Genomic DNA, 12,783 nt, shown 5'->3' with positions numbered 1-12,783 from the left:
GGGGTCTCTTTGAGTATTTCTTTTTTTATTTTTTTCTTGATTATTTCTTTCTCTTGTTTCTCTGTTAAGGTATCACACAGGGATCAATAAGAAATGTGTGAAACACTGTTCAACCAGGAAAAAAGGCAGTTGTATAAACTGTGAACTATATAACAAAACTAAAGGTTTCTACCTCACCTGAGAAATTTGCTTGATAGTTCAATCATATAGAGGGAATTAGTAACCAATGAAATAACCATCTGCTAAATTCCTCTTCTTATTCATTTCATAAGCTAGAATTTCTGCTTTTGTAAATAAAAGAAACTATCCCATGTAACCAGAAAAAAAGAAAGTGAATAGAACAGCACTTAAAATGTTTCCATCAAGCATATTCCAAGCTCGACTTAGCATTATATTTTATGGATCATATTTTAAAGGATGAGTTCTAAAACCTATAATATGTGGCTAATTGTCCATTTATAGTAACTGCTAGAATTCCACTAATTATAGGAGAGACTTTACAAAGACGTTTTATCACATAATAATAGCACATAGATTCAACAATCTTTAAAGATCCAAATTTAAACTCCAGAGGAAATAATAAACCTTAAATAGACTTGAAATATTTTTGTTCTTACCAGGATTACTCTTTGACTCTGTCTTGACTTCTCTATTATACCTCTTCCAATAGCACCTAGGAGGCCTTCTCTATCAGTGTCTATAGAAATAAACAATTCTAAAACACTTTGTAAGGTAAATGTTAACATGTGTGCTTATGTGTCTAGTATTCCTCTAATTAGCATTTATTATAGGAGGAGAATTATAGTGAAATGTCTGGATGGCAAAAACATAATACCTTAGAATCCAGATAGCTATTAGTGGTCACGTAAGCTCCATCATACTGAAGCGTAGAGATGTTTAGCGATTTGACAAAGATGGCATATCTGGATAATGACAAAATTGATGCTCAAACTGGGGTTTCATGTAGAGCTTTTCCCAGAAAATATAAAGTCTTTCACAAGTTTAAATCACACCAGAGCATTTAAGTTAATAGTATAACCTTCATGTACATATTAAAAACACATTCATTTAGTGAATCACGGCATTACTTTTTTTCCCCCAGGTCAGCTTATAAACTATGGTCACTGGAGTCATAGACATTATTGTGAGGCAGAAGTTCTTGACTTGTCTAGGAATATTTTAATGCTCCCCATTTTTATTAGGTTATATCACTTTAAATCAAGTAGGCATTAGTGATGGAAAAGAATAACAAATAACATATGGAAGGAGATAAAATGCTGTCTCAAATCTTCTTAGCATGTAGACCCTCCACCTGGAGAGGAGGAAATGGGTAATTTGCAATCATGTGAGCATTGACATTGCATCCCTTTCCATTTGAGTCTTCACATGATTTTTAGGTTTTTTTTCCTGGATGTGTAAATACTATGTAGGTCTAATGACAGAAAAAATAAAAAGAAACTTATTTAAAATAATTTCACACTGCACAAGAAATAACTAGAATTGGTGACTCTCGGTTACCAATGGGCAAAATTTTAATTGGTTCTAATACAGCATATAACTGAAGTTGAAAACATTTCCACGATCCAGATATAGATTGGAAGTCTTGCTTTGGAGAAATGACTGAGCCTATTTCAATATCACCATAACAACAAAATATATACTGCCATTGTAACCTAAACAGAGGTAGATACCACCAGATGGGGCATCATTACTAAAACCAAAGACAAATAGGATTGGTCAGAACAGGTTTTAAATAATTAAGTAATGACATTTGTGAAAGTAATATGAGCTATAGATTCACATAACTGGAGAACATTAGCGGACCTATTTTAGCCTTTTGGTCTTTCTCTAACAGTTGTAATTAGAATAACTGATTCACATAAACTGAGAAGGCAAGGGATTCTTATATAAGCATGGAAGCAAAGAGAATAGCCCCTGAGTGCAGATTGGATTAAACAGTAGGAGCATAAAAGGTAAGTGGTGGGGAAATTTATAAGAGTTACAATTTTCCTCTTTCACAATATTGTTCCATTTCTTTAAGTCTTTTTAAAAAATCTTATGCTGCTTAGAATTTCTTGAGTTATTTTACAAATATACATAAGGTATAAAATTTGCCCATTTTAAATGTTTAATTAATGGTTAGTAATATATTCCTAGAATTGTGTAACTGTCAGTACAGTTGTAGAATCTACTTAAGGTTTATATCATTAAATTCCAGTGAGAGTTAGAAATTTTCCACCATATTTTTGATACAGATTCTGTATATAACTCTAAATTCCTATTCTATTTCTACATATAAATATAAATATAAAAATACAAATATAAATATATATAAATTCATTTATTATAAAAATGTTTCATTGTTTATAAAACTGTGCCCTATAGAGAAACTGAAAGAATAAGAGCAAGTATGTATGGATAGTATTTGCTATATTAACCATTTTTGTCTCAGTTTTATTTTTATTTTATTTTTTAATATAATTTATTGTCAAATTGGCCAACATAGAGTATGTAAAGTGTGCTCTTGGTTTTTGGGGTAGATTCCCGCTGTTCATCGCTTACATACAACACCCAGTGCTCATCCCAACAAGTGCCCCCCTCAATGACCATCTCCCATTTTCCCTTCCCCCCCATCCCCCTTCAACCCTCCGTTTGTTCTCTGTATTTAAGAATCTCTGATGGTTTGCCTCCCTCTCTCTCTAGTTGTAGCTATTTTTTCCCCTTCCCTTCCCCCATGGTCTTCAGTTAATTTTCCAAAGATCCACATGAGAGAAAACGTATGATATCTTTCTCTGACTGACTCATTTCACTTAGCATAATACCTTCCAGTTCCATCCACATTGCTTCAAATGGCATGATTTCATTCTTTCTCATTGCCAAGTAGTATTCCATTATATATATAAACCACATCTTCTTTATTCATTCATCACTTGATGGACATTTAGTCTCTTTCCATAATTTGGCTATTGTTGAAAGTGCTGCTATAAACATTGGGGTACATGTGTCCCTATGCATCAGCACTCCTGTATCCTTTGGGTAAATTACTAGTAGTGCTATTGCTGGGTTTTAAGGTAGCTCTATTTTTAATTTTTTGAGGAACCTCCACACTGTTTTCCAGAGAAGCTGCACCAGTTTACATTCCCACCAACGGTGCAAGAGGGTTCCTTTTTCTCCAAATCATCACCAGCATCTGTCATTTCCCAAGTTGTTCATTTTAGCCACCCTGACCAGTGTGAGATGGTATCTCAGTGTGGTTTTGATTTGTATTTCCCTAATGAGAAGTGATGTCGAGCATCTTTTCATGTGTCTGTTGGCCATTTGGTGTCTTCTTTGGGAAAGTGTCTATTCATGTCTTCTGTCCATTTTTTTCACTGGATTATTTGTTTTTTGACTGTTGAATTTGGTAAGTTCTTTATAGATTTTAGGCACAAACCCTTTATCCAATATGTCATTTGCAAATATCTTTTTCCATTCCGTCAATTGCCTTTTAATATTGTTGATTATTTCCTTTTTAGTGCAGAAGCTTTTTATCTTGATTATGTCCCAATAGTTCACTTTTGCTTTTAATTCCCTTGCCTTTGGAGATGTGTTGAGTAAGAAATTGCTGTGGCTGAGGTCCAAGAGGTTGTTGCCTGCTGTCTTCTCTAGAGTTTTGATGGTTTCCTGTCTCACATTTAGGTCCTTCATCCATTTTGAGTTTATTTTTGTGTATGATGTAAGAAAGTGGTCTAGTTTCATTCTTCTGCATGTTGCTGTCCAGTGCTCCCAGCACCATTTGCTAAAGAGACTGTCTCTTTTCCATTGGATACTCTTTCCTCCTTTGTTGAAGATTAGTTGGCCATATATATGTGGGCCCAATTCTGCATTCTCTATTCTATTCCATTGGTCTATGTGTCTGTTTTTGTGCCAATACCATACTGTCTTGACGATTACAGCTTTGTAGTACAGGTTAAATCTGGGATTGTGATGCCTCCCACTTTGGTTTTCTTTTTCAATATTACTTTGGCTATTTGGGGTCTTTTTTGGTTCCAACAATTTTAGGATTGTTTGTTCTAGCTTTGAGAAGAATGCTGGTGCAATTTTGATTGGGATTGCATTAAATGTGTAGATTGCTTTGCGTAGTATTGACATTTTAACAATATTTATTCTTCCAATCCATGGAATGTTTTTCCATTTCTTTTTGCCTTCTTCAGTTTTCTTCATAAGTTTTCTGTAGTTTTCAGCATACAGATAGATCTTTTTTATATATTTAGTTAGGTTTATTCCTAGGTATTTTATGGTTCTTGGTGCAATTATAAATGGGATCAGTTTCTTTATTTCTCTTTCTAATGCTTCATTATTGGTGTATAGAAATGCAACTGATTTCTGTACATTGATTTTGTACCCTGTGACTTTGCTGAATTCATGTATCAGTTCTAGCAGCCTTTTTGTGGAGTCTTTTGGGTTTTCTACATGGAGTAGCATGTTGTCTGTGAAAAGTAAAAGTTCGACTTCCTCTTTGCCAATTATGATGTCTTTTATTTCATCTTGTTGTCTGCTTGCTGATACTAGGACTTCCAACATTATGTTGAACAACAGTGTTAAGAGTGAAAATCCCTGTTGTGTTCCTGATCTCAGGGGGAAAGCCCTCAGTTTTTCCCCATTGAGGATGATATTAGCTGTGGGCTTTTGATATATGGCTTTTATGATATTTAAGTATGTTCTTTCTATTCCAACTTTCTTGAGGGTTTTTATTAAGAAAGATGTTGTTTTTTGTCAAATGCTTTTTCTGCATCTATTGACAGTATCATATGGTTCTTATCCTTTCTTTTACTGTTGTGATGTATCACATTGATTGATTTGCACATACTGAACCAGCCTTACAGCTCAGGAATGAATCCCACTTGATCATGGTGAATAATTCTTTTTATATGCTGTAGAATTCGATTTGCTAGTATCTGGTTGAGAATTTTTGCATCAATGTTGATCAGGGATATTGGTCTGTAATTCTCCTTTTTTTATGGGGTCTCTGTCTGGTTTGGGAATCAAGGTAATGCTGTCTTCATAGAATGAGTCCGGAAGTTTTCCTTCCATGTCTATTTTTTGGAACAGCTTGAGAAGAATAGGTATTAACTCTGCTTTAAATGTCTGGTAGAATTCCCCTAGGAAGCCATCTGGCCCAGGAATCTTATTTGTTGGGATATTCTTGATAACTGATTCAATTTCTTCACTAGTTATGGGTGTGTTCAAATTTTCTATTTCCTCCTGTTTGAGTTTTGGTGTGTGTGGATGTCCAGGAATTTGTCCATTTCTTCAGGTTGTCCAGTTTGTTTGCATGTAATTTTTCATAGCATTCTCTGATAATTTCTTGTATTTCTGAGGGATGGTTGTGATAAATCCATTTTCATTTGTGACTTTATATATTTGGGTCCCTTCTCTTTTCTTTTTGAGATGTTGGGCTAGGAGTTTATCAATTTCATTTATTTTTTCAAAAAACCACCCCTTAGTTTCATTTATTTGTTCTGCTGTGTTTTGGGGATTATATATTGTTTATACCTGGTCTGATCTTTATTATTTCCCTTCTTCTCCTGGCCGTGGGTTTTCTTTGCTGTTCTGCCTCTAGTTCCTTTAGGTGTGCTGTTAGATTCTGTATTTGGATTTTTCTTGTTTCTTGAGATAGGCTTGTACTACAATGTATTTTCCCCTTACGACTGCCTTTGCTGCATCCCAAAGGGTTTGGACTGCTGTGTTTTTTATTTTCATTTGTTTCCATATATGTTTTAATTTATTTTTAATTGCCTGGTTGACCCATTAATTCTTTAGTAAGATGTTCTTTAACCTCCATGAATTTGGAGGTTTTTCAAACTTTTTCCTGTGGTGGATTTCAAGTTCCAAAGCATTGTGATTTGAAAGCGTGTACAGTATGATCTCAATTCTTTTGAATTTACTGAGGGCTATTTTGTGAAGCAGTATGTGATCTATCTTGGAGAATATTCCACAAGCACTCGAGAAGAATGTATATTCTGCTGCCTTTGGATGAAAGTTCTGAATATCTGTCAAGTCCATGTGGTCCAGTGTATCATTCAGGGCCATTATTTATTGATTTTCTATCTGGAGGATCTGTCCATTGTTTTAAGTGGAGTATTAAAGTTCCCTGCAATTACCATATTCTTACCAATAAGATTGCTTATGTTTGTGATTATTTTATATATTTGGGTGTTTCCAAATTCAATGCAGAAACATTTATAGCTGTTAGTTCTTCTTGGTGGATAGAGCCCATAATTATTATATAATGCCCTTCTTCATCCCTTGTTACAGTCTTTAGTTTAAAATCTAGTTTGTCTGATATAAGTATGACTACTCCAGCTTTCTTTTGGCTTTCAGTAGCATGATAGATCGTTCTTCATCACCTCACTTTGAATCTGAAAGTGCCCTCAGGTCTAAAATGGGTCTCTTGTAGGTAGCAAATAGATAGGTCTTATCTTTTTATCCATTCTGATACCCTATGTCTTTTGATTGGAGCATTTAGTCCATTTACATTCAGTGTTATTATTGAAAGATATTGATTAAGAATCATTGTGTTCTGTAGGTTTCATGCTTATAGTGATGTCGCTGTTCCTTTGTGGTCTTTGCAACATTCTACTCACAGAGTCCTCCTTAGGATCTCTTGTAGGGCTGGTTTAGTGGTGATGAATTCCTTCAGTTTTTGTTTTTCTAGGAAAGCCGTTATCTCTCCTTCTATTCAGAATGACAAGCTTGCTGGATAAAGGATTCTTGGCTGCATATTTTTCCTATTCACCACATTGAAAATTTCCTGACACTCCTTTCTGGCCTGCCACGTTTCAGTAGATGGGTCTGCTACTACCCTTATGTGTCTACCTTTGTATGTTAAGTCCTGTTTATCCCCTAGCTGCTTCAAAATTCTCTTTATCCTTCTATTCTGCCAGTTTCACAATATATGCCATGCAGAAGATCAATTCAAGTTACACCTGAAGGGAGTTCTCTGTGCCTCTTGGATTTCAATATCTGTTACCTTCCCCAGATTGGGGAAGTTCTCAGCTATGGTTTGTTTAAGTACACCTTCAGCCCCTTTCTTTCTCCCTTCTTCTTCTGGAACTCCTCTGATATGGATTTTATTGTTTCATTGAATCACTTATTTCTCTAATTCTCCCCTGTGGTCTAGAATTTTTTATTTTTCTCACCCTCATCTTTTTCCATAATTTTATCTTCTATTTCACTTAATCTCCCATCTGCCTCTACAGTTCTTGCTGTCACTGCTTCTACTTTATTTTGCACCTCATTTACAGAATTTTTTTTTTACAGAATTTTTTAGTTCATCATGACGATTTCTTAGTTCCTTGATCTCTGCAGCAATAGATTCTCTGCTGTCTTCTATGCTCTTTTCAAGCCCAGGGATTAATCTAATAATTATTATTCTAAATTCTTGTTCAGTTATATTGTTTATATCTGCTTTGATCAATTCCTTAGCTTTCATTTCTTTCTGGAATTTCTTTTGAGGAGAATTCCTCCATTTCATCATTTTGGCTAGTTTTCTGTCCCTTATGTGTTTTAAAAGCTTGTTATGTGCCCTGCACCTGGGAACACTAGTATATTAAAGAGGGGTTATACACTGTCCAAGGCTTGTCCCTTCAGGAGGTGTTTTTTGGAGTGTGTTACTTGCTCTTTGTTGTTGTGACTCTGGCTGCTTTATCTCCGTACTTGTAGTAATGTTTTGGACCCTCCACAAAGTGTGCTTTCAGTTGTTCATTGAAGTAGTCTTGGGATAGCAAACAAACAAACAAGCAAACAAAAAACAAAACAAAACAAAACACTGGCTACAGCAAAACAACAGGATTGGAGTGGCATTGATGGAAGAGGCCTTATACTATACAAAGAGAGAAATGACAGGGGCAGGGAAAAAGAAAAGAAAATTGACAAGGCAGAGAAACTCTATGGCTTAATCCAGAGATAGAGCAGGGAAAATAAAGAAGGAGATATAGAATAGGTATAAAGAGAACAGATTAAATATGTGTGCTTAAACAAACCAACAACCAGAATAACTAGACAAGGAAAGAAAGAGAGAAAAATACACACACACACACACAACCACACACACACACACACACACATACACACACACACACACAATATGAATTGTCCAAGAATTAAATCAGAAATACAAAACCCCTGGGTGCCTTGTAACCGGTGGCAGCACTGGTCTGGTAGAGGGGCTGTTTGGTTGGTCAGCGTCAATCCCGCCCTCCTAAATACACAGTTACCAGGCACAGAAGGGCGTGGTTTGGTATAGGTAGGGACCCCCTCCACTGTGGGTCTGCTGTCAGTTCCCTGAAGCTCCACCTTGTTGGTGTTGGGGAGAAAAATGGCAACACCCCGGTCTCTCCTCCACAGACCAGGTGTCCCAAACCACTGTTTTCAGACTGTCCTCACAGTGCCGCAGATGGGAACAAGGCAGTTTGTCCCGCTCCACCAACTCCTACACCTCCCTGGTGCTTGGCTGTGATTTAAACCCTGATGTCTTAATGGATCCCACTCCATGCGCCCTGGTTCAGGGGAAAGCTGCTGCATGCTGCCCCACTTGAGGCGGTTTGTCCCACTTCACCAACTCCTACACCTTACTGGCACTTGCCTGGACTTAAACCCTGATGTCTTAAAGGGTCTCCCTCCGAGTGCCCCAGTTTTGGGGAAGTGCTGCTCCATGCCACCTGTATATGGCCTCTGGCTGAAAGGCGCAGGCAGTCTTTGTCCTTTGAATGGTTATATACCTTCTTGTCACATCACTCCAGGGAGGGGATTGCTTTCTTCCACTGAAGACTGTGCCTGTGAACTAGTTACTAAGCCTGGGGCTGGCTCCCCTCCTCCCCAGGTGGGTGAACAGGGCAGCCAGCCCCAGTCCGGAGAAAACCCTGCAGTTAGAGATTGGATCTTTCTCCGTTCTGCTCCTTGGTTTTGTTCTTGTCCAGATACAGTCCTACACTTTCTCCAATCCTTGCCTACACAGCCCATTTTATCTCCCCCAGTTCGCAATCACACACCTATGGCCCATCCAGGTTGTCCCTGTGGGTCCCTAGAGATGTCTTTGTCACTCTGTAACCCAGACTCTTGGAATTCAAAGTCCTTTGGCCTCAACACTGCTGTGTTTGAGGGAGGAAGGAACTTTGGGTTCCCCTACTTCTCCATGTTGGATCTTAACCATTTTGTTTATAAACATCTAGTTCTCTTTAAGCCATTGTTTCAAATTATATTCTCTGCTCTAATTTCTCAGCTCTTATTGTAGTATTTCAGTACTTTAGTTTTGCTCATTCTTTCTTCTTTTTTTAAAACCTTTTTTAATGGTTTCTTTAAAAACCTTTCTTCTTTTTAAACCTTTTTAAATGTTTATTTATTTTTTAGAGACAGAGCATGAGCAGGGGAGGGGAAGAGAGAGAGAGGGAGACACTGAATCTGAAGCAGGCTCCAGGCTCTGAGCTGTCAGCATAGAGCTGGATGCAGGGCTTGAACTCACAAACCATGAGATCACGACCTGAGCCAAAAGTAGGATGCTTAACCACCTGAGCCACTCCACTCATTTTCTTCTGACAGCATAAATTTACTGAGCAGTTCTAGTGAATTTTAATATTTCAGTTACTGTACTTCCATGCTTTCTTTTTTAAAATAATATCCTTCCCTTCACAGTTATTCGCAAAAGACAAAGCCTTTGGACATGTGGACACAGTCACCTTTAGATGACAGTGTTTTTTAACAGGGATATATATATATACATATATATATGAAAAATACAGTCAAATATCTGTATATATTGCATATGTACATGCATATATATGCATATATGGCATATGCAGGCAATGGCAGTATGTTCATCGCTGTTAATGAGTAAAGGCAGTAGTATAATCTCCAAACTATATAACACAGCCAATGTACTCTTACAGTTGATATACCATAAATATGCCATCAAATAGAGGGAAATGGTAACTAATGAATTAACTATTCTAAATTCTTGTTGCTATTATATTCATGAAGAATAGAAAATTAATAGTATATGATTGGACACACTTTCACCAACCATATTTTAAGGCCACTATAGCATTTTATTTTATGGTCTAATTTCTAAATGGATGATTTCTAAAACTCCTAGTATCTAGCTAAATTTTTATTTCTAGTAAACACCAGAGTATAATGAATTATGAGAATATTTATGAAGATTTTATCTGTATAGTAATAACATATAGCTACTATTTTCATATAGACCCAGTCTTCATTAAACTCCAAAGAAGTGCATTTAAAACCAGAAATATAGACTTGCAAAACTCTTGTTCTTACCAGGGAGACTCTTTGATTGTATCCTCTTTTCCTTCACCAATATACTTCTTTCAATGGCATCCTTCAAGTGTTCTATATCAGTTTCTATACAAATAAGAACATCAAAACACTTCATAAGGTAATCTACTAAGGTAGAACTATCTACTTGTTATTAAATAATAAGAATTATAATAAAATATTTGTATTGCTGAAACAGCAAACTTTATTATTGGAAGATATATTAGCAATCATTAAGTCTCCATATATTGTGTATCTAGATAATGACAAAATTGATGCACAAACTTACATATCATAATTTTTTAACCAGTGCCCTTTCCATACAATACTATGTCTTTGGTTAAAATAAAATATACTGGAGAGTATATGATAATAATATAACTTTCAAGTTTATACTAAAATCATCATCATATTGTAGGGGTATACCTAGTGATGTGGAACATAACATTTTTTTCCTCACAGGTTACATTACAAACCATGGCCTCCATTGTCAGAGAAAATTACCAGGGAGCAGAAAATCTTTGACTTACCTAAGAATATTTTATGCCCCTTTCATATTATTTAATTGTAAAAAACAAGTAGGCATCTGTAGTGGAAAAGAATAACAAGATATTTTGTAGATTGAAGGGAAAAAAGTGGTTGCCCAGGTCTCGTTAGCATGAAGACATTGTTACTGGGGAGGAGGAAATGGTTAAATTTGCAGGAATGCCAGGATTGGGACTTGGTCTCTTTTCATTCGAGTGTTTATGTGATTTGAAATTTTTGCTTGATTTAAAAACTACAACTAGATTCAATTACAGGAAAAATATATGAACATGGCTAAAGGACAGTTTATACTGAAAAAGGAATACTTAAGAATCATCAGGTAAGGTCAGCTACAGGGTCTAAAGTTTTGTGAAGTTGTTTCTAACAGCATGCACCTAGATTTGGAAACCTGTCATGAGCTAGTCATCCAGATGGAAGTGTTTCTTTGGAAAAATGGCTGAGTCAATAAATAGTTAATGTTGCACTGTGACCTTGGCAATCCAAGTATAGCAACACTGCAATCTGTATAAAGGTGGTGACCTTCTACAGCATTACAAAAATGAAATGTGTCGGATTTGGTAGAACTAGTTTTCAATAATTAAGTAACAACCAGTTGAGAATGTAATAAGATCTATGGCAAAAATAAATAAATAAAACATGGGGGAATATTAACAGATGTATTTTAACTTCTCTGGATCTTTCTCCAACTGGTATATATAAGAAAGATTTGCTCATTTGAATTGAGGAAGCAAAGGATCCTCAAATAAACAAAAAGCAATGTGAATAGTATTTGAGAAAAAATCAGGTTAAGTATTAGGAATTAAGTTATGTGCTGGAGAAATAACCTAGAGTCACATTTTTTTCGCTTGTATCTTTCCACTTCCCAAATTATTTTTTTTTAATCCTATTGTGCTTGGAGTTCACTGAGCTGTTTTTAAAAACGATATAACAGAGTACAGATCTTTTACCTGTTTGGTTAGGTTTATTCCTAGATATCTTATGGTTTTGGTACAATTGTAAATGGGATCGATTCCTTGGTTTCTGTTTCTGCTGCTTCATTACTGGTGTATGGAAATGCAACACATTTCGGTACATTAATTTTGTATCCTGTGACTTTACTGAATTTATGTATCAGTTCTAGCAACTTTTTGGTGGAATCTTTTGGGTTTTCTACATAGAGTATCATACAATCTGCAAATAGTTCAAGTTAGACTTATTTGCCAATTTGGAGGACTTTTATTTCTTCTTGTTATCTGATTGTTGAGGTGAGGACTTATAGTACTATATTAAATAATGGTAGTGAGAGTGGACACCCCTGTCTAGTTCCTGACCATAGAAAAAAAGCTCTCAGTTTTTCCCCATTGATGATGATATTAGCTGTGGGTCTTTTGTATATGGCCTTTATAATGTTGAGGTATGTTCCCTCTATCCCTACTTTTTGAGGTTTTTCATGAAGAATGGATGCTGTACAGGGGCATCTGGGTGGCTCATTCAGTTAAACATCTGACTTCAGCCCAGGTCATGATATCATAGTTCCTGGGTTCAAGTCTCGTGTTGGGCTCTCTGCTGACAGCTCAAAGCCTGGAGCCTACTTTGGATTCTCTGTCTCTGTGTCTCTCTGCACCTCCTCTACTCTCTCTCTCTCTCTCTCTCTCTCTCTCAAAAAAGAGAATAAATATTAAAAAATGTTTTAAAAAGGAATGGATGCTTACATATGATTCTTTCCCTTTCTTTTAGTAAAAGATCTGTAACCTGAAAACTATAAAACACTGATGAAATTAATTGAAGGTAACACAAAGAAATGGAAAAACATTCCATGCTCATAGATTGGAAGAACAAACATTGTTAAAATGTCTATACTACCCAAAGCAATCTATACATTTAATGCAATCTCTATCAAAATACCACAAGCATTTTTCACAAAACTAGAACAAACAATCATAA

The 12,783-nt window shown here is 36.0% G+C and overlaps 1 protein-coding gene across 2 annotated transcripts in view; it reads right to left on the bottom strand.

Moving 5' to 3' along the window:
* Positions 1 to 12,783, bottom strand: part of LOC122474025 (coiled-coil domain-containing protein 7-like) — a 347,700-nt gene that overhangs the window by 27,550 nt on the left and 307,367 nt on the right. For both annotated transcript variants that reach the window (XM_043564967.1, XM_043564968.1), the window contains one exon: positions 10,318 to 10,401. In XM_043564967.1, the coding sequence (XP_043420902.1) occupies positions 10,318 to 10,401 (84 nt within the window). The remainder of the gene's footprint in view (positions 1 to 10,317; positions 10,402 to 12,783) is intronic.

This window comes from Prionailurus bengalensis, chromosome B4, assembly GCF_016509475.1.
Source record: "Prionailurus bengalensis isolate Pbe53 chromosome B4, Fcat_Pben_1.1_paternal_pri, whole genome shotgun sequence".
Classification (NCBI taxonomy): domain Eukaryota; kingdom Metazoa; phylum Chordata; class Mammalia; order Carnivora; family Felidae; genus Prionailurus; species Prionailurus bengalensis.
The sequence above is the reverse complement of the archived record's forward strand: the minus strand, read 5'-3'. Positions and strand labels throughout refer to the sequence as shown.